The following is a 22140-nucleotide window of genomic DNA, read 5'->3' as shown; positions in this document are numbered from 1 at the left end:
AGCTCTTTTTAATGTGTGACTTGGAACAGAATTCCAGGCACAAGCAACATTAAAAGAACCACATCTTTAATGTGACGACAAGATTCAAAGTCCAGTATTTTGAATCAACTTGTTCATCAGATCTCATCTGTAACAAATACCATTTCATATTCTGAATAACATTCTGATCCATTAGATTGCATCACTCCAGAAACATAGGGGGACAGAAAATAGTAAGATCAATTTATCTATCTATCCACATACATGTAGACATATATATATTATACATATACATATATTGCCATATATACATACACACCCATGTTATATGTGTATTTGTGCATGAAAATAGAAATATTTATCCACATACCTTCCCAGACACTGACATTGCTTCTTTATAGTGAGTTTGGCAATTATTTAGCAATGGAATGGTTTTAATATCTAAGTATGTGGCTCTGAAATGATCTTTTAGAGAAGGCACCCAAAAATAATAGAACTAGTCGGAAAAGGTATTTTGTTCTTTTGTTTATTTATGTATTAGCTTGTACTCTCTAGACAACAGGTATATTTATAATGCCCTCTAAGCTCTTGGATGATGGGATTTGTTTTTCATCACAAAAAGTTTTATTTAATGGGAAACTACAGCATTGCCTACACAATATCTCCCCAGATTTATTATGCTTAAATCCAAGAAGAATTGATTTGTTGGTATGTATCCAGATAGAAGATGTCAAGCATTTTTTTTTAAAGTTACATTATGAAACTGTTCAAACTGCTCAGAATTTTCTGGAAAAAAAAGTCACAGAATCATTCTGTAGTCTTTAAGCTGGGTGACTTTTTTACTAGGCATTATTTAACCTTTTAATGCCATGTTTCAATTTTTAAAATACCAAAGTCACCTTTCAAAAATATATCCCAATCAACAGTGTTTTGTTAAAACATTTGTCTTTTCTTTAGCATGATGCCTAAGATAGAGTCAGCTTTCTGCCCTTTTAACAGAGAATTATATAAAACCTGGTCTAGGTACTCCCATATAGCTTTATCTATGGCACAGAGCAGCCTAATATCTTTGAAATGAGTCAACATCAACAAAACCTTTGCAAAGATGATCTTTCCAAGCCTTGATATCATTTAATGTGGATGAATTATTATTTTATTGATAAGATTAAGATTTCACTCTCTACATGACCATTTCAAGCCATCTGCAAAGTACAATTTTCTTATATTTTTGTTCTTGGCCTTTTACATCTTTTAGGGACTCTTAATCTAGGGTTCATGAACTTGTACTTTTTTATATTTACATAATATATTGATAACTATATTTCAGCATTCCTAGTTTACTTTGTTTTTAGTCCTAGGTGTTTTATTTTATGTACTTAACAACATTATTCTGGAAAGAAGCCAACAGGTTTCATCACAAAAATGTTTAAGAATCCCTGCGCTAGAAGTCTATAATAAGTATCACGAATAGGAGGATCCTAAGATATGTTTGTTTGTTGCACTTGTGCATAATAACTGTATAGGCTATAGTCTGTAACAGTATTTTGTCAAGCTTAGCTTCATCGTTACAATTTAATTCATCACATTCATCTTCATTTAAACTTCAAGTTACCTGTGGTTTTGGTACAGGTAAACCACATATTGACATTATCTATGTTCTATTGTATTTTCATTTATTTTGTTAAATATTTCCCAGTTACATTTTAATCTGGTTTGGGTAGCACTCAGGAGTGTTGTGGGCTGCAATGTGACCAGTCGGCCTCTGTTGTATAAGTATTTTTTGGTTTGGAAATGATTCTTGATAAACTCGTTAAGCAAAAAATGTCCTTTTGTTGAATGGCATTTTTTTTCTCTCCAAATCATAAGAGCTACAAAAAAGCATGTGATGAGATCCATATGCCCAGGTAATCTAACATAAATGATAGAGCACCAGTGAGGGAAACGAGTCTTATCTTAATCAACCATATTACGGCCAAAATAAAGTTTATATGCTTTCTTAACTAGAGAAGTAAGTATTGTCCCTGAGCTGTAAAAGTTTGTCTTACCCACACAAAATAAAAACTGTTGAGTTGATTGACAAACAAGACATACTTCAGATAATGCACACCAACATCCATTTTCTTTGTCCATATTGGTGATTTCAGTGATGGAAAGAATTCTCAAAAAGGACATTTCCTCTATCAGTGCAAAGTCTTCTGTTCTGCAACTTAGACACATGCATGTATATATATTCACATAGATATATACATTGTGTATGTACACATATACATATACAGTTATCCCTTCCACATCATGGGAGTCAGGAGCACAGCATCCCCATGATCCAAAAAATCCGTGTAATATTGTTTTGGCCACCCTTTCATAACAGAGAAGAAATCTGAAGCTTTTCTTTTTGTTTTGTGGTATGTTTACAGTATGTTATTGTAAAATTTGGGTTAAAGGGATGGAGCCAAGATAGTGGAGTAAAAGGAGAGATTTGCTAGAGCTTCCCCCCCAAACCCAGTCAAATACCTGTAAAACATCGGACCTGTAAAATATCTGCACTGGCAGAGATAGGATCTGAGTAGACCTTGGGTAGACTGAATCACTGGCACCTGCAGTAGTTTCCAGACTTCACGACTCCAAAAAGCTGAGTACAAATTGGGAAGTCAGTGGAAAAAACCTGTAGGACTTGTGTGAGACAGAAGAGTGGTCTGGCCCCAGCCCTAGCCCCAGGGTAGCATAGGGCGTGGAGGAGCCTCCAGCAGCCACAGCAGCACGGGCAGCATAGCAGCTGTTTCTGGAGCTCTAGACCCACAGATTGTGGGGCGATCAATGGGCTAACAGCACATCCCTGACCCCTCCTGGAAGCAGAGTACTACCTTAAGAAAGAGCTCAAAAGCCAAATAAATTTTTGGAAAATAAGCAAAAACAGGAAAAAACAATCGGACAATAGAATCTTACTTTGGTGACAACGATGATCAAAGTATACAACCAGAAGGAGACAACAAAGTCAAAATTCCAATGTCCAAAGCCTCCAAGCAAAATATGAATTAGTCTCAGGCCATGGAAGAGCTCAAGAAGTATTTTCAAAATCAAGTAAGAGAAGTAGAGGAAAAATTGGGAAGACAAATGAGAGTGATGCAAGAAAATCACGAAAAAACAAGTTGACAGCTTGCTAAAGGAGACCCAAAAAATGCTGAAGAAAATAATACCTTAAAAAATAGACTAATCCAAATGGCAAAAGAGATCCAAAAAACCAATGATGAGAAGAATGCCTTAAAAAGCAGAATTAGCCAAATGGAAAAGGAGGTCTAAAAGCTCACTGAAGAAAATAATTCCTTCAAAATTAGAATGGAGCAGATGGAAACTAATGACTTTGGGAGAAATCAAGAAATTATAAAACAAAAACAAAAACAAAAGAATGAAAAAATAGCAATGTGAAATATCTCATTGGAAAAACCACTGACCTGGAAAAGAGATCCAGGAGAGACAATTTTAAAATTATGCGACTACCTGAAAGCCATGATCAAAAAAAGAACCTAGATATCATCTTTCAAGAAATTATCAAGGCAACCTACTCTGATATTCTAGAATCAGAGGGTAAAATAGATATTAAAAGAATTCACAGATCACCTCCTGAAAGAGATCCCAAAAGGAAAACTTCTAGGAATATTGTAGCCAAATTCTAGAGCTCCCAGGTCAAGGAGAAAATATTGCAAAAAGCCAGAAAGAAAGAATTCAAGTATTGTGGAAACACAATCAGGATAACTCAAGTTCTAGCAGCTTCTACATTAAAGGACAGGAGGGCTTGGAATATGATAGTCCAGAGGCCAAAGGAGCTAGGATTAAAACCAAGAAAGATCTACCCAGAAAAACTGAATACAGTACTTCAGGGGGAAAAATGGTCATTCAATGAAATAAAAGACTTTGAAGTATTTTTGATGAAAAGACCAGAGCTGAATAGAAAATTTGACTTTCAGATACAAGAATCAAGAGAAGAATGAAAAGGTAAACAGGGAATAGAAATCATAAGGGACTTACTAAAGTGAACTGTTTACATTCCTACATGGAAAGATAATATGTGTAACTCTTGAGACTTTTCTCAGTATTAGAGTAGTTGGAGAGATTAGATAGATAGATGATAGATAGATAGATAGATAGATAGATAGATAGATAGATAGATAGATAGATAGATAGATAGATGGCAAAGGGTGAGTTGAATAAGAAGAGATAATATGTAAAAAAATAAAATTAAGGGATGAGAGAGGTTTATATTGGGAGGAGAAAGGGAGAAATAGAATGGGGTAAATTATCTCTCACATAAAAGAGGCAAGATAAACCTTTCAATGGAGGGGAAGAGGGGGGAAGTAAGAGGGAAAGAGTGAACCTTATTCTCCTTGGATTTAGCTTAAGGAGGGAATAAAATGCATTCTCAATTTGGTATAAAAATCTATCTTACATTACAGGAAAGTAAGGAAGAAGAAGATAAGTTGGAGTGGGGCTGGGGTGGGGGGGCCAATGACAGAAGGGAAGGCTAATGGGAGGAGGGGTAATTAGAAGTAAACACTTTTGAGGAGGGACAGGGTCAAAAGAGAGAATGGAATAAATTGGGAGCAGGATAGGATGGAGGGAAAATATAGTTAGTCTTTCACAATATGACTGTTATGGAAGTGTTTTGCATGACTTCTCATGTATGTCAAATTGCTTGCCTTCTCAATGAGAGTGGGTGAAGAGGAAGAAAGGAGAGAAGTTGGAACTCAAAGTTTTAAAAACAAATGTTAAAAATTGTTTTTACATGCAACTGGGAAATGACATACAGGCAATGGGGTAAAGAAATCTATCTTGCCCTACAAGAAAATAGAGGAGGGAAGGAATAAGAGAAGGGAGGGGTATCATAAGAGGGAGGGCAGATTGGAGGATGAGGTAATCAGAATGCACTCTGTCTTGGGGTAGGCATAAAGGAGAGATGGAGAGAAAATTTGGAACTCAAAATCTTGTGGAAGGGAATGTTGAAAACTAAAAATTAATTAATTTTTTAAAAATTTGGTTAAGTATTTGGTAATGTCTTCTATTGGCCTTCCTGTGTCACCTTACAGCTTCCTCAAAACTCCCCTCCAAATTCCCATTTAATTTCTTATGCCAACTCACAACATATTAAAACTGCAATGTGGAAAGTTGTGATATGGAAGAGATAACTGTATATACACATATATTTTTATATAGATATCTATCAATCTAGCTATTGTTCTATCTATCTGGGTTTGTCTAGGCAAGCCCTTCAGGATGCCTCCCTATTAGATGTTCTAGGAGTATTCCAAGGACCCTCATTGTGTGCACGGCAGTGTGGGTGTCTGTGTGTTTGTGTAAAAGACTTACCCAACCCAAATTTTCCTGTCTCAACGATCTGCTCTGTTGACTCACATCAACATCTACAAAATTAAAAAACACTTAACAGGATGTTTACCAAATGATGCCCAGCACACAATTTACTGAATTGTTTACTATATATTAGGAGTTTTCCTGCACAACTGAACAGGTGAATATGTGTCGCCTCTGCTGTTACTCAAAACATATGTTGGGACTTCACAAAGTATGTAAGAGACTAAAACAACTAATTGCTACTCACCTCCTTCCACCTCCCCACACAATATCAACCAGACCATACTTTATCATTACCTTTTATTATTTGGCTTATATTTTTAATGAAGCTGTTAAGTAGTACAGAGGATAGAGTTCTGGGCCTGGAATCAGCAAGACTCATCTTCTTGAGTTCAAATCTGACCTCATACACAAGCTATGTAGCCCCTTTTGCCTCAGTTTTCTCATTTGTAAAATGATCTGAAGAAGAAAATGGCAAACCACTCCAGTATCTTTCCCAAGAAAACCTCAAATGGGGTCACAAAGAGTCAAACACCACTGAAAATGACTGAACAATAACATCTTTTTGACTGCTATTTGGTACTGTCGTTTCTTCATGGCCAAAGATTTTTTTTCTTACTTCCAGGTATTTTAATTCAAACTAAAGAAATTTTATCAAACATTTATTTTGTGGAAGACAATCTATGAAGCACTGGGGAACATACAAAGAAGGATATAATATACCCTTTCCTTTCTGAGTTTACCATATAATGTTGGAGAAAGACAGAATACAGGAAATGTGCTTTGAAAAACAGAAATGGGACCATTTCAGATAGTTGAAAGTTTCAGAAAGATTATGCCAGGCTAATCTAGATTTTCCTACACTTTTTCAAAAGTTTAGTTACATTGAGTTTACTGAGGATCAGGTGGGTATTGAGGAAAAAGATGGAACCAAAGTCAGAAAAGACAGATTCTTACTGCCTCCAGTACCAGCTATGTGACCATGAGCCAATCACTTAACCATACTGAACTTCATTTCCCCTTTTCTGTAAAATAAGGTTAATAATACCTGTAATACCCACTTCACAAGACTCTTGTGAAGCTCAAATGAGAAACTATATAGAAAGCACTTTGTCAACTATAAAGAAGAATCTCAATGTCACTAAGTGAGGGTGTGTGTAATATACATTAAAAAGATTTTCACAAATAAGAATTGAAACAAAAGTTTTGGTACATAAAGGGATAATATTCATTTATCCAAAAAACTCCATTACCCAGACAACCAAATCCCATAACTCTTCTGAATAATTGAGTCTCTACTCACTGTATCTAGATGACCTTTAGAGTGTATTCAGAATCCATTATTCCCATGTCTGTGAAAAATGGTATTGATGTGTGTGCTTGCATAATATATATAAATTATGCTATGTAAATGTACATATACACAAAGAGACGCATCCATCATAATTGCAGGAATTTATGCGCATGTATTTGGAGACTTGAGTGCAAATCCAATTTTAGACACTCCATAGTAGCGTTGACAAAATCCCTTCACCACTTTCTGGCTCATTTTTCTTATCTGTAAAATAGAGACGATAACAATAGTACCTGCCTGTTAGGGTAATTGTGAAAGATTATATGAGATGATATATATATATAATATATATGTAAAGCATTGTGCAAACCTTAAAGTGCTATATAAATGCTAGCTCTTCTTTTTGTGGTGGCTAAGAATTGAACATCAAAGGGATGCTCATCAATTGAGGAATGTCTAAACAAACTGTGGTATATGATTGTGATATATATTATTGTGCTATAAGAAATGACAAACAGGAAGATTTCAGAAAAACCTTGAAAGACTTATATGAACTGATGCAAAGTGAAATAGAAGAACAGAAGTGAAACAGCAGAACCAGGAGAACGCTGTACACAGTAACAGCAATATTATACAATAAAGAATTGTGGATGAGTTAGCTATTTGCAGCAAGACAATGATCCAAAATAATCCCAGAAGATTAATGATGAAGCATACTGTCAGAGAAAGAATGGATATTATTTGAATATAGACTGAAGCATGCTGTTTTCCACTTTCTTTCATTATTTTTCTTTTATTCAAGTCTTCTTATATGAAATGACTAATATGGAAATGTTTTACATGATTGCACATGTATAATCTATATCTGATTGCTTACTGTCTCAGCAAAGAGGGAAGTGAAGGAGGGAGGGATAGAATTTGGAGCTCAAAACTTTAAAAATGTTAAAAAAAATTGCTTTATCATGTAATTGGGGAAAAAATGAAATATATTAAATAAGGGAAATATTAGTTATTATAATTATTACTATCCCTTCTTTAAATTCTTTTTAAGGGCTATGTAAGTGTTATATAGCTATTATTAGATATTCATAGAAGCATAGAATTTTAGCACTAGAAAGGACCTCCAGTCCCCTTATTTTATAGATAAGGAAACTGAAAGAGGAAGTATAGCTAAGTCAGGATAGTTGAGAGCAGGTCTAGAACTTATGATACTAAGAGAAAATTAGAACCCTAAATTTTATTAATTTTCCTAGTAAATTCTATATAATTTTCAACACTACATTAAATACAACTTTTGAAAAAACATGGGAAAAATACATAAGTGATATATTTCAGTCAGCAGTAAAATAATAGAATTTGTCACCATGATTCCAATGCTGCTTGTTTGAAAGGTTTAGCCAAGCTACTGTTGTCCATAGTCAAGGAGCTTGATTCTTGGTTTATGGTTCTCATACATACATACATTACATTACATAACATACATATGTACATATGCACACGCACATGCACATACACACACTCACACAAATCGGAATATTAGTGCTGGAAGGGACTTAAAAGATCAAGAAGTCCAACTCATTTATTTCATAGACAATGGAAAGGAAAGAGGACTTACCAGACAGCTGGTGAGGGGCAGAGCCCTCCTTCCCCAAGGCTGCGGGGGTGGAAGATTAGCCAGTTGAATCATGACCTGAACTCCATCATGCTGTTTAATTGTCCTCATTTGGAAGCTGAAACCGCTTTTCACTGACAATTAGTATTTTCCTGAAAAAATGTGATATAAGTTGATTGAAGGTAGCTACTTATGTGTAGATAGTGGTTATTTATATTTTGATAGCTTTTCTTGAAAAAAATTCTAAGTTTTTAACCAGAATTATAATGTATTATTATAGTAGTAATCTACTTTTACTATCAATGGTTAATATCCCCCAAAGTCAAAACTTTTAAGGAAAAATTAGCCAGGACGATGATGACATATATTACGGAATGTGTTTAATAATTATTTTCCATTTCTAGGTCTGCTACGATGGCTGGAGGTATTTTTGCTATAAACAGACACTATTTCTTTGAAATTGGACAGTATGACAGTGGTATGAATATCTGGGGAGGAGAAAATTTGGAAATTTCTTTTAGGGTAATTCATACTTTATGTTTATTAAATTAATAGTTTTCTATATTAGAGAATAGAATCTGATATTCATCCAGGGTTCCCTACTCTACTCATTTGTCTACATTATTATTACCAGATTGTGTTAAGCCAATGCTCAGTGAATATATCTTGGAACGATGCTAGTATATGTAATCAATTATATATAAGAAAAAAATATTATCAATGTATATAAAAAGACATTAGAAAATAAAAGGAAAGAGAGTGAGGAATGATGTTTATGGCTTTAGATTTCTCTGTAACAAATGCATAGAGTGGATCATGAACAACATTCATTTTAGTCTTAACCTCACATAAAATGTTCTTGTCTTTGCCTCGAGGTTGTTAATAATGCTTCTAAACAAGGTGAAAGTTGGTTCTATCATTTGTCACTTACAACTTATCATGGGGGATTTTGGAGGTCATCTAGTTTAGCCTTTTCATTTTTCAGGCAAGGAAACTCCAAACAGGTTAAGTGACTTGGCCAAGATTGTACAAACAGTAAGTGACAGAGCCAGGATTCACCAATCTTCGGTCAGCCCCTCTAGGTGAGCTTAGCACAAATAGGATCTCCTCAGATATGCTTCCTGGCCCTGGAGTCCAATGCTGGTGACCTTATTTCTGCAGCATTGATCAGTTTGATGGCACTTGCTTCTGCTGTCCAGGTCTACCACTCCACCAATTGTTTGGGATGTTCTCACTGCCCACTTCTTTCATGCTAACGCTTCATTCCTGTTGCAGGTTTGACTTTACCTTTAGGATGGGAGGGGCCAGTTTGTTAATCAAAATCTGGTCAAATCATTAGTGTGACTCCCGAAGGGATTAAATAGGTCTGAAGAATCACAGACTGAGATTTCTGCCTAAAGCACAAGTCATTCCCTCCTATCACCCTTGGCAATCCAAGGGGCCTGATACACTAGGACAATAACTTTCTTATTTAGGCAATAACGAGCCATTAAAAATTTTTGAGTAGAGAAGTGACTGGATCAGAGCCATAGGAAAATTACCAATCATCAAGCATGAAGGATGAATAAGAAAGGTGCTAGACCAGACTGAGGAAAACCTATTAGAACCAGTTAGAAGGCCCTTTTCATTTTCAGATTAAATGAGATAGGGCTTGAACTAGGATGGTTGCTATGGGAGAGGAAATAAAGGGACAGATTTGGAAATAGAAATGACAGGAGTAGACAGCAGGAGCTCCAGGGCTGTGCATAAAAATATATTATTGCCGCTCACTGTCCCATATGTCCTGTACCCTAGGTCACACTGGTTCCAACTCCAACAAAGGCACTTCCTTCCAGAAACAGAATAAGAGGAGTTCTTACCTGATTCAGATAAGCTATGTAAGGCAACCCTGATTAGTAATGTCATTTGTGAAGAGCTGCCATATGTAGAAAGGATCAGACAATTTGTTTAGCAGAAGGCAGAGCTAAATGGAAGTTACAGGGGTCGGGGACCGATTTTAGTTTAATATAAGGAATAGCTTTTTACCATTAGGAACTATTTGAAAATAGAATGGGCAATTTTATGAGCTATGAATTCCTTCTCTTTTCAGAGAGAATCCCTGCATTAGGTGGGAGATTAGAAAAGATGAAATCTAAGGTCCCTTCTAACTCTCATATTCTATGATTTTATTAAGATAATATATAAGAGCATTCAATCCTCAGAGCATTATTTGATAATATATCAATGTAATTAGGTTAAATAGTCTGCCAAGTTTTATAAGGATCTGTATCACAGTCATTTCCAAAGAACAGCAATCACATCTCACAGTCAGGAGATGTCAGTTTGTGTTCCTTTTCTCATGGTTAGATCTGGATGTGCGGGGGCAAGCTCTTCATCATTCCTTGCTCTAGAGTTGGACACATTACCCGTAAAGTGTTTCTACACAAAGCTCGTGAAATCATGGAGTCTTTGCAGTATAACTCTCTGCGACTGGCACATGTTTGGCTGGATGAGTATAAGGTAAGAATTCAGAGTGAGAGGCACAGTAACTGCTATGCTTATGTTTTCTATTCCTTCCCTCTTCCAGTTTCAAATCCATTTATGTTCACGTTTGATTGACATCTTCTTTATTTCTATCCTTCTCTTTGGGGAAGAAGTTTCATTATTTTTCCCTGATTATTCATCTTCATTATTCATTTCCCTGTCACTTTTCTGACACTTTTCACTTTTCTCTGTAAGAAACTTTAAATTCCTTAGAGGTAAGTCAGGCAGAGGTCAATAGAAGTCCTTTTCTCTCTCACTCCTTCATTTCTTCTTGGCATTATTCCCTTGGATCTATTCCTCACAGTAAATAAATGGGTCCTTAGCCAACACGGTCTAGCTTCATTCCATCAGTTATTGGGTCCCTAATTAGTTTCTACTTCCCATCTTTTCTCAAGGGAAGACACACAGGATTTGGGACTTGAAGGTTCCAGTTTTTCACAGCCAGCAGAGGGCAGCAGTGCCCCAGCAGTAATGGTGTTTTGACTATGGCCAAAAGAGTAGTGGGAAGTAAGGCAATAAACCACAAAAGCTGGTGCTAAATAAGTGTCACTTGATGGGGTATGAATGAGGAGTACATGGAAAAGGTTTAGAGGATATACCCTGTGGTGAGAAAGAAGAAAGGTAGTATGGGAGCAAATTAGGACACAGACCTAGAGTCCCAGACCCTAGGGAAGAAGTCTAACAAGTAAGGCTTGATGGGAGCCAACAGGAGAATAACTCAGAGAGATGTTGGAACTAGAGTCAAGGAAGGCAAAACCAGCAGAAACAGACAAGTGATCAGAGTAGACAAAAGAAAAATCAATGGCTCACCAAAAGGACTCTATGATTGAGGGAGGGGTTTTGACCAGTGGAATTTTTAGCTGCCACACCCTTCTCAAGATCTTAAAAATGCCAGCACCTCAGCCAGCAAGGAACTGTTATTTCAACCATAGTCAAAAGTTCAACAGCATCAAAAGTGAACAAGGTGCTCATTTCCATTAAGCTATTCCTGTAAGGTCCACAATCTCAGTCATCGTAGGATAGGATGCATACCCAGAAAACATAGAGATTTTTATTTCATTAGACCAAGGGGTCTTTTTTCAGATAAATAAGTAGACATGTGGAAAGAAACTGGATACCAGTTGTGTTTCTGCCATGATATAAGGAAGAAGTCTATCAAAGAACATTTATTTAAATACTTACTATATTCTGGACATGGTAGAAAGGACACAAAGAAAGGCAAAAAACATGGTAACTGCTTTCAAGGAGCTCACATTCTACTGGGGAAGATGTGCAAAAAATTTTATTTACAATTGTATACAGTGTGTTTATACACTCTTGTAGAAGGCAAGATCTGTGTCGTCTTGAAAGACTCCAGTAGGGAGAGGTCAGGAGGCAAAGTATTCCAAATATGGGACACAAACAGTGAAAAGGTACAGAGTTGGAAGAAGGAGAATACTGTGCTGCATACTGTGCTAGTATCAACAAATAGGTTGGTGGATCAGAGAATTTATGGAGGAAGTAAAGTGTCAGAAAGTTAGAAAAATAGGAAGGGTCCAGGTTGTAAAAGGCTTTCCATGCTAAACAGCATATTACATTTGATTTTGTAAGTAATTGGGAACCATTAACATTTTCTGAGTAGAGAGGATGACTGGATCAGACCTGTGCTTTAGAAAAAATTCACATTAGCTGAGTGGAGAATGGATGGGAGTAGAGGGAACTTGAGGCAGGGAGACTAACCAAAAGATGACTTCAAGGGTTTAAGTAAGAAGTGACAAGAGCCTGGCCCAGGGTAGTGGCTGTGTGAGTGGAGATAAGTGGACATATATAAGAAATGATGATGTGAAGATAGAAAAGACAAGGCTTGACAATAGATTGGATAGGTAGAATAAGTAAAAGTGAGGAGGTAAGGATGACATTGAAGTCAAAAGGCTAGATGATTAATTAGGAGAATGGGGTGCCCTCAACAGTCGTAAGAAATTTGGGAAGAGGGAAGCTTTGGAATAAAGATACTGAGTTTTGATTTGGACATGTGAAATTTGAACAGAACATCCAGTCCGAAATATTCGAAAAGCAATTGGTAATGCAAAGCTAGAGCTCAGAAGGGAGAGTAGAGGTAAATGGATAGGTCTGGGAATCATTTGCATACAGGTGATAACTAGTTCCATGTGAACTGATGATATCAAGTATGATAGTTTAGGGAGAAGAGGACCCTTGGGAAACACCCACCCATAACTTGGCTGAAGATCCAGCAAAGAAGACTGAGAAGGAATGGTCAAGTAGGCAAGAGAAGAGCCAGGAGAGAGCAGTGTCATGAAAAACCAGAGAGAAAGGAGTATCCAGGAGATGGGACTCTACAATGTAAAAGATAGCAGGTAGGTTAAGAAGAATGAGGAATGACAAAAGGCCATCAGATTTGAAAATTAAGAGATCATTGGTAACTTTGGAGGGAGCAGTTTCAATTGAACAATTAGTCTGGGAGCCAGACTGCAGAGGATTTAGAAGTGAGTGAGAGAAGCAGGAATGTAAATAGCTTTCCCAAGAATCTTAGCCTAGAAGGGAAGAAAAGCTATGATCAACGAGTGGTTTGGCTTTTTTTTTTTTTTAATGAGGAATACATGGGCATGTGGGTTGGCAACCAAGAGCCAAAAGAAAGGGAAAGATTGAAGAATAGGAAGAGAGTGGGGATGATGAATGGAACGGTCTACTGGAGAAGACAAGAGGGAACGGGATTAAAGATATACATTGAGAGATCTGTCTTGACAAGTATGGCCACCCCTTTATGTGAGAGACTGGTGAAGAAGATAGAGGGAAAAGATATCTGAGTGATGTGAGAAGAGGCAACTCTAAGCAAATGACCTCATTTTTTCAGTGAAATATAAGGCAATGACCTCAGCTGAGAGAGTGGGGGAGGGCTACTGTGATAACCTTGAGGAGGTAAGAAAATGTTTGGAATAGCTATGGCACATGGGATGGCCAGCTGATTTAAGAGATCAAAAGATTGCTTTGCTGTAATGAGGATCCAGCTGAGGTTATCTAACAAATTTGTAGTAGACCCAGTCAGCATGGTTCTGTGATTTTCTCCAGTTTCCTTCAGTAGCATGTGAACAAGAAACAAAGGAGGCAGGTCAATAGTGTGAGTAATCTACATTTGAGTTGGAAATACTTGATCAGTAATAAAAACAAAAGGGAAAGGAATTTAAGTGTAAAAGTTAAGGTAGAGGCTGGTTTATGAAGAAGTCCAATAGGGAAGGGAGGAGAGTATAGACAGTATGGAGGTAAGAGCCTGGGAAAAAAAACCTGGAAGTGGAGGAATTGGAAATCATGATGACAGCCAACAACAGTGTTGGGGCTGTAAGGCATAGAGAAAGATGGAATAATAAAAGATTATGGTCAGAAAAGAATTTCAGAGGACATGACTATGAGCTACTAATATTTCATTTATAAGCTAATATTAATGTTTTACCTATTAAAACGAGGTTATATGTCACCGAATCAGAGTACCTCAGAGTTGGAAGGGACCTCAGTGGTCATTCTAGTCTAATCAGTGCCTGAAAAAGAGGTTCCTCAACAACATCCCCAGCAGCTAACCAACTTCTGTTAAAAGGGATCTATCTAGTAATAGAAAACTCGTCCTCTCCTGGAGCAATATATTCTGCTTTAGCGAACTCTAATTGTTAGAAACTTTTTCCAACACTCAAGTTATAATCTGCCTCTCTAAACTTGTTCCTAGATCAGCCCTCTAGGGTCAAACAGAACAAATATAAAGCTTCTTACTACATAAGGGTCCTTCAGATCCTTGGAGATAGCTTTTATGTCTCCCCTAACTTTTCTCTATGATAAACTTCCTCAGTTTCTCTTAACTGAATCTTGTATTACATGTCTCTTGTTCCTTCAACATCCTGATTAATTTCCTGTAGACCCTTTCCAACTTTTCCATGTTCTCAGAATTACGTTGTAACCCTAATTCTGCTTCTAATCCTAATTCTAACCCTAACCCTATGGATTTTCCCTCCCATCCCTCCTTATTTCCAATTTAGGAGCAATTTTTTTTACAAAGACCTGACCTGAGGAGAAAAGAGTATGGAAACATCAGTGAGCGTGTTGAATTGAGAAAAATACTGGGTTGCAAATCATTTCAGTGGTATTTAGATAACATCTATCCAGAACTGGAGATATTTCCACTCCCTGCTAAAGAAAATTAACCTTTCTGAATAAAGAAGAAATCAAAATGACTTCATATTCTCCAACATAGAAAAGTGAGAAAATAAACCTATCAGGGAGCTTCCTGTGTGTTTTAAAAGCTGTGAAACACATGAAAAATGTAATAAATGGTGTTCTAAAAAAAATAAGTTAACTTCATTTATTTAATGAGAGCTCATAATGTCTGTTTTTGCTCTGGCCCTAATGGGCACTGACTTCATCTTTCTAGGGTCAAGGACTTGGAAATTTCATATTCAGGTAGCATTGTCACACAATTCACATTTAGATGTTATCATAGATTAGGACAGAGATAACACTATACAAGTAGTTCCCATGCTTTTCTGTAAAGGCCAGGAACTAACTTCTCCATCGCTAATCAGACCAGGTGATCTAAGGTGAGTCCCTGACCACAGAAGTATGTGGGAAACAATTTGTTGCTGTCAAGCTCCTTTCTTACTTGCATCTTTTGCCCAGATTCCTTTGACTGCATTCTTAATATCACTTCTCCCCATTTGTGTTTGTTCCCAATTTCTATAGCCTACTCACGGGGCTTTCTGATCACTGATGTCTGATCAGTTTCCCTGTCTGGCTTTGTCCTGCTCTCTACCACAGTTTAGAGGTAGCTAGGTGGCCCGATGGATAGAGGGCTAGCCCTTGAGTCAGGAAAATCCAAGTTCAAATGTGGCCTCAGATACTGACTAGCTCTGTGACCCTGGGCAAATCACTAAATCTATCTGCCTTAATTATCTCAACTGTAAAATGAGGATAATAATGACCGCAACCACCTCTCAGGGTTGTTGTAAAGTTTAAATGAGGCAGTATTTTCAAAACATTTAGCTTAGTGCCTGGCATATGGTAAGTATTTAATACATAAATACTTGTTTCCTTCCTTATTTCCACTGTTTCTCCTAATGTATATACTTGCAAACTAACTAGTTTTAGATTTTGCAGACCTGAATACCCATCCTAATACCCTACCTAATGATTTATGGCTTATTCCATCTTCATTACTTAAATGAATCCAAGTCTAGATTAACTTTAAAGCTGCTGAATTCTGGCCTGACCCTTCACAACATCATGTAGTTTTCCTGATCCAAACTCTTTTGTTTTTACAGTTTGCCTGACTACCATGCTTTTAGATGTTTAAATTTTTTACAACATACATCAAAAACTGGTTAAATTATGGGGGAAAGGGGCAGTTACTCCTACATGCCTGGTAGTGGAAGCCCTGAGGCTTCCTTTAAAAGGTCTTTTTCTTCAGTAAAATAATAAAGAAGATAAGAGAAAAGGAAGAAAAATAGCATAAAGAAAAAAAGAAGAAAAAGAAAAAAGATGAGAATAAAGCATAGGCTCATTAAATACTTAGATCAACATGAACAACTGGAAAGAAGACTATGGTTTTTATTAGGGAAAAGCATGAATATTAAGTTTTCTGGGGCACATAATATAGGTAGATAAAGAGTCACCAGTATATATAATTTTTTTATACTTTTAAAAAATATCTGAGACTGTCCTACACCAAAGGCTGTTTTAAAAATTGAGTCACCAGTGGGATTAGAAGAATGTTTTATTATGGATATAGAATTGGCATATTGGCAGAAAACAAAGGGTAAGAAAAAGCAGACGTATCTGGAGAGAGAAGTAAAATTTCTCAAGGATAAGTGCTAGGATTAGGAGGCAATATGCTGGTAATGCAGTATTTATTAAATTGTGTTCTGTGGGATCTTGGGATTCCACAAAGCAGTCCAAAAGGAGTTTGAAAAGAAAGTTGTAGTAGCAGGCAAGTACAGAATCATTTCTGCTTTCTTCGATATACATACATACATATATATTTATAAGGTGTGTGTGTGTGTGTATATGTGTGTGTGTATGTGTAATGCAACAAAAAAAGTAGGTTCTTATGGATTTGGAATTAATTTAACACATTCAACATTTGTTGATTGCTCATCTACCTTAGTACATGCATGTAAAATAATTCATGTTCTTAGAGGTTTTTTAAAACATAAATTCTTTTTTTGTACATAAATTCCATAAAGAACTTGCTAAGTTCCACCAAATTAAATCAACATACACTTTAGGTGGCACAGCGGCTAGAGCTCTTGGCCTGGAATCAGGAAGACTGGGGTTCAAATCCAGCCTTAGACATTTAATAGCTGTGTGATCCTGGGTACATCACTTACCAGTTGTCTGCTTCAGTTTCCTCAAATGTAAAATGATGATAATAATAGCACTTACCTCCTAGGGTTGTTGTGAGGATTAAATAAATTCATTAGTTTATAAAGCGCTTTACACAGTGCCTGCCATATAGTAGGTATGATATAAATGCTAAATGTTACTATTATTACTTTAATAGTGATTTCATTGCAAAGATGGGCATAAAAGGAAGGTAACAAAAAGATGTTGGAAAATATGGGGTCAACATCAAGAAACAAAAGGTTTTAAACACACATAGATGGCTCTCGTGCTTATATTCTTACTGGGCATGGAGTCAGAGAGGCTGAGTTAGAATTCTGACTCTGCCCCTTGCTACCTTTGGGACCTTGGATAAAGTCATTTATCCTCCCTGCTTCCTTATCTGTAGAAAGAGGAAGTTGAACTAGTATTCATCTCTTTTCCCCTACTCTCCCTTCCCCCAAATTACTTTGCAATATATTTCTATGTAGACCTGTTCTCTTCGAATAGAAAATAAATTCTAGAGCAGGGGCTGTTTCATTTTTATCTAAGTATCCCAAGTGCCTACTATAGTTCCTGGCACTGAGAAGTGTTGTGAATGAAATTAAACAAAAAGGTAAACCAAGGCACATTTCTCCAAGCAAGATAGTACTTTATTCACAGGGTATGAATCCTGAGGATAAGATGGGTCCATGACTTGCCTCCGTTTGTGCTAAAGACTGAGCAAAAGGACAGCTCCCCTCTAATAGGTTTTGAGGAGTACAGAACAAAGAACTGAATAGCGTAGGTGACATCATGGGGCTCAGGACGACTGGTTACAGAGCTGAAGTGTGGAGAATATGATTGGTTGGAAATTGGGAATGTGGTCTAGCCACAACCTTCCTCCTTCCTCCTTGTGACTAAGAAGTGTATGAGTCTATCTGCAAGATGGTGGCCTAGACTTCTTTGGATAGCAAACCAGGCATCTTTGAAGGATAGTTTGGTGGTATAAAGATATTAGCCCTCTTATGGCAAGCTTCATCCCTCAAGGTTAGCAGAATACCTTGGGGGCAAGGATAGAATAGTGTTTGGCAAGAGAATTGGATTTCTAAGCTTAATCCATTACAAGCAGGGTAAATTCTGAACTGAATTCAGAGGCAGAGAACTATGTCTTAGGCAGTTACAACAGCAAAATCAATTAACTACAAAAAGAATCAATAAGTTTCAGTAGGTACTTAGCAAATGCTTGTTTGATGATTGACTAAGTAACCGCTGAGAAGTGTATGAATACTTTGTTCAAGAAAAAAGTTAGGAAATGTAGGAGATGGTGATGTTGGAAGTGGAACTGTTAAGTGATTGTGAAGATACAATCTGCTTTAGATGATCATCTGGATGCTGGTTGTGGTGGCTGAGGCCTGTAATCCCTGCTTGCCAGAGTTTTAGGATGACAAATCCCTGGACCCCAGGAGTTCTGAGCTGCAGTGGGCTAACGTGATAAGGTGTCCACTCAAAGTGCAGTGAAATAAAGACAGTTTTTTAAAAAAAGATATGGGAAAATCAAAGTTGTTCCTATTTCTTTTTTTTTTTCCATAAATACAGTGGTTATATGTGTAAACCATTTCATAAAGATTTTTGAGAAGTGAGAAAGTCTAATGGGTTGGTAGTTGCTGATCTTCTCAAGGTCACTTTTTTTAAAAAAGAAGCAATCCTCTCTATGATATGTTACTCTTTGACATCCTCTCATCTCTATGATATCTTGAAATCTGATCCATCAGTATTTTCAAGGTGGTATCACCTCAAGCACCAATATCGTCTGTATGTCTTTGTTCAGCTACATCCCTCCACTTCAGTGCTATTCCCACTCCTTCACAAGCATGTGGGGCACTGTCTGAGAAATTGAATTTAGTGGTATCACCATCACAGAATCACAGGATCTTAGATTAGAAGGGAACTTACGGTCATCCAGTCCAGCCAGTTCTCTGCAACATCTCTAATAGATGATTGTGCATCTTTCCTTTCCATGGTTGAGGAACTCACTACTTGGTATCTATGATGAGAATAGATTTTCATGGTAATGCAGGCAAATAAGTTACATTTCCATCATAGAAATAATAGGAACATTATTCCTATTATTATTATTATTATTATAGTAGGCAGATAATAGAGATTTTAAACATGTTCAGAGCATTATTTCATTTGAGCTTCACAATAGCCCTGTGAAGTAGGTACTACATATATTACTGTCTCCATTATACAGATGAGGAAACTGAGGCTTATGATATTAAATGAACAGCTCATGGTGACACAGCTACTAAGTACCCAAGGCAGGATTTAAACCCAAGTTTTCCTGGCTCTAAGTCCAACACACTATCCATTATGTCACATTGCCTCTCTTCCATTTTGAATTTGTCTTCTGCATTCATCTGGAGTTAAATCTTGAGATGATTTGGCTTATTTGAATTTCATACCATCATTTTAAATAGTGACAGTATTTGTATAGCATTGTAAGGTTTGCAAAGCACCTCATCCTCACAACAGCCCTCTGAGGTTGGGTGCCATCATTATCCATGTTTCATAGTTGAGGACATATTGAGATAGAGAGGTTAAGTGACTTGCCCAACCAATCATGGAACTTAAAAGTGTCAGAGGAAGCATTTTTCTGACTCCAAGTCCAGAGCCTTATCTACTTTACCACTTAGCTGCCTATATTTTATTGCATACTTTTCCCTTGCATTGGTTTTTTTTTTTACTGGTTTTTGAGGTCACCCATATGGCTTATAATTTTTTATTGCCCTCTTTTATACTGTTCCAGAAATGAGTTCATATGATAAACTATGGCAAGGAAATTCTAATGTATACAAAAGGTTATTATTTTATAAATGCAGCTATCTTGGGCAGGGAGGAAACCTGGTGGAAAAGGAGTTGTGCTTCAGGACTCAGACCATACAACCCCATAACTTTCAGGTTATACTTGTACTTTGTACTAATTTCAATCTTCTTTCTAGCAAGTTGGTGGGCTGACCATATAGAGACACTGAATTCAGGAAAGACTCTTACATTAGTTATGTCATTTCTTGGTTATTAAAATATAATCAACTTCATTTTTTGTGATATTTTTCTATGCTTACTATGTCCAGCTCTCTGATTCTTCTAATTGAAGAAAATATTTGTTTTATATAGGCATGAAGCTTCTGTGTAGCCTACAAGTCTTTAGCTCTCTCATTTTTTATTTCTGATCCAAATTTTCCTATATATTCCTTGACATCCTTACATACTCCTACCTTCACATTGAAGTTACCACATATTGAATTTATGTTGATTTAAATGGAGAGTCTTGAGGTTTTCATATAATTTCTCTGGATCTTCATGTGCTGAAGCAAATGTTGATATATATGACATAATTATTCTTGTGGTGGTCTTTTTGCAAATGCTTATCATGAACACTGCAATATGAGATGGCCAAATGATCCATGAAATTATGTTTCTTGTTGCCTTTGGGTATTCAATAAAAACCAATTCTGTTATTTTCGTGATAAGCTATGAAGCAAAGAAAATACAAAATGGCCCCCGGACCATGAAGCCTCCTTCTGCATGTGCTGTAGTGGTGACAGAATAGTAGAAAGGGGGCAGAGGTTGCTAAGAATGATAGCAATTCTAAAATCACCTACAAATTTTAATTTAGCTATTGGTATTCCAAATAAGAAATCCTTGTCCAAAGGCTAAATAATTGTCTAATACTATTCTTTCAATAATATTGGAAAAAACAAATTATGATAATCATGATATTCTTGCTATAAACAAAGCAAAAAAATAAAAATAAAAGGAAGGGGCAATTTTGTAGAAGGATGCCGCATAAGTTTTCCTTGGAGCAGCCATAACAGGAACTTAAATATTTGCTGAATTGAATGGTTACAAAAGACTTTACATATATTATCTCATTTGATTTTCATTGCAACTCTAAGAAGTAGGTAATATAAGTGAGGCAGATCAGAAGAACTGGTAATCATTACAGGCTGATGTGCCTAGTGAGGCATGTTTTTGGACTGGTCATCTTTGCTTCATGACTCAACATTCTCCATACATATCATTCATTCTAGAATTTCATGGAACTGTTCTTTGTACTTGTACATCCTATTTGATTTAGATAAGACTCCTTACCCTAACCCAGATGGAGTTTATTCCATTTTTAGTGAGCTGAGCTGTAATTCTACAGCCCTAATTGACTTGTAAGTGCAGAATTTTATAATGCTTACCTATGATTAGGACAGTCTGTAATGCTTTTCTTTACTTCATAACACTTAATGACTGATTAGTTCAGGATTATAATTTGTGCTACTTCATACTACTAGAAACTATATAAAAAGTTGCACATTCAGCTAGACCCTAATACGACCTTATCTTAAGCAATGGTTTCCCTAGCTGCGTATCAAAGCTAGAAAGAAATTGCCAATGGTGGTAGATTCCATACTGAATTATAATACTGAATGTTATATCTGCAAGCCACTTAAGTATTCATTCTGCCATTTTATGAAAGACTACTAGCTCCCAACAAAAACAGACATTATGTTATAATTTTATGATCATTGTTGTTTAGTCATTTTTTTTTTACTCATGTCTGACTCTTCATCACCCCTTTTGGGGTTTTCTTGGCAAACATACTGGAATGGTGTGCCATTTCCTTCTTCAGTTGATTTTACAGATGAAGAAACTGGTTAAGTGACTTGCCTAGGGTCATACTAAAGCTAGCATGTGTCTGGGGTCATATTTGAACTCAGGTCTTCTTGACTTCAGGACCAGCTCTCTATCAACTGTGCCACCTATCTGCCCTATGTTATAATACAACTCATTATGTACTTGAGTCTGGGGCCAGTGGTAACTGTGTATCAAGTGCACATGTTCTTGGTGAGTGTCCTTTCTAAAAAAATAACCTTCATCAGCTAATTAGTAAGTGTAGACTCCTTTTTTGGCTGAAAACAGAATCCTAAGTAGAAGTTCTATTGAATTAATATAGATAACTGAATACTTTACTGCCTTAGAC

The 22140-nt window shown here is 36.6% G+C and overlaps 1 protein-coding gene across 3 annotated transcripts in view; it reads left to right on the top strand.

Annotated features, from left to right (window-relative positions):
* The window catches only part of LOC140532968 (polypeptide N-acetylgalactosaminyltransferase 11-like), an 82248-nt gene extending 67151 nt beyond the window's left edge, over positions 1 to 15097 (top strand). For 2 of the 3 annotated variants that reach the window (XM_072652164.1, XM_072652165.1), the window contains 4 exons: positions 8651 to 8768; positions 10593 to 10745; positions 12944 to 13123; positions 14789 to 14874. In XM_072652164.1, coding sequence (XP_072508265.1) covers positions 8651 to 8768; positions 10593 to 10745; positions 12944 to 13120 — 448 coding nt within the window. In that variant the 3' untranslated portion in view covers positions 13121 to 13123; positions 14789 to 14874. Of the gene's footprint in view, positions 1 to 8650; positions 8769 to 10592; positions 10746 to 12943; positions 13124 to 14788 lie in introns of all 3 variants that reach the window. The other variant, XM_072652166.1, reaches the window with a different exon arrangement.
* Positions 15098 to 22140: the final 7043 nt, after the last annotated feature.

The sequence above is a fragment of the Notamacropus eugenii genome, chromosome 3 (assembly GCF_028372415.1).
Source record: "Notamacropus eugenii isolate mMacEug1 chromosome 3, mMacEug1.pri_v2, whole genome shotgun sequence".
Classification (NCBI taxonomy): Eukaryota; Metazoa; Chordata; class Mammalia; order Diprotodontia; family Macropodidae; genus Notamacropus; species Notamacropus eugenii.
This window is presented reverse-complemented; position numbering and strand designations above follow the sequence as displayed.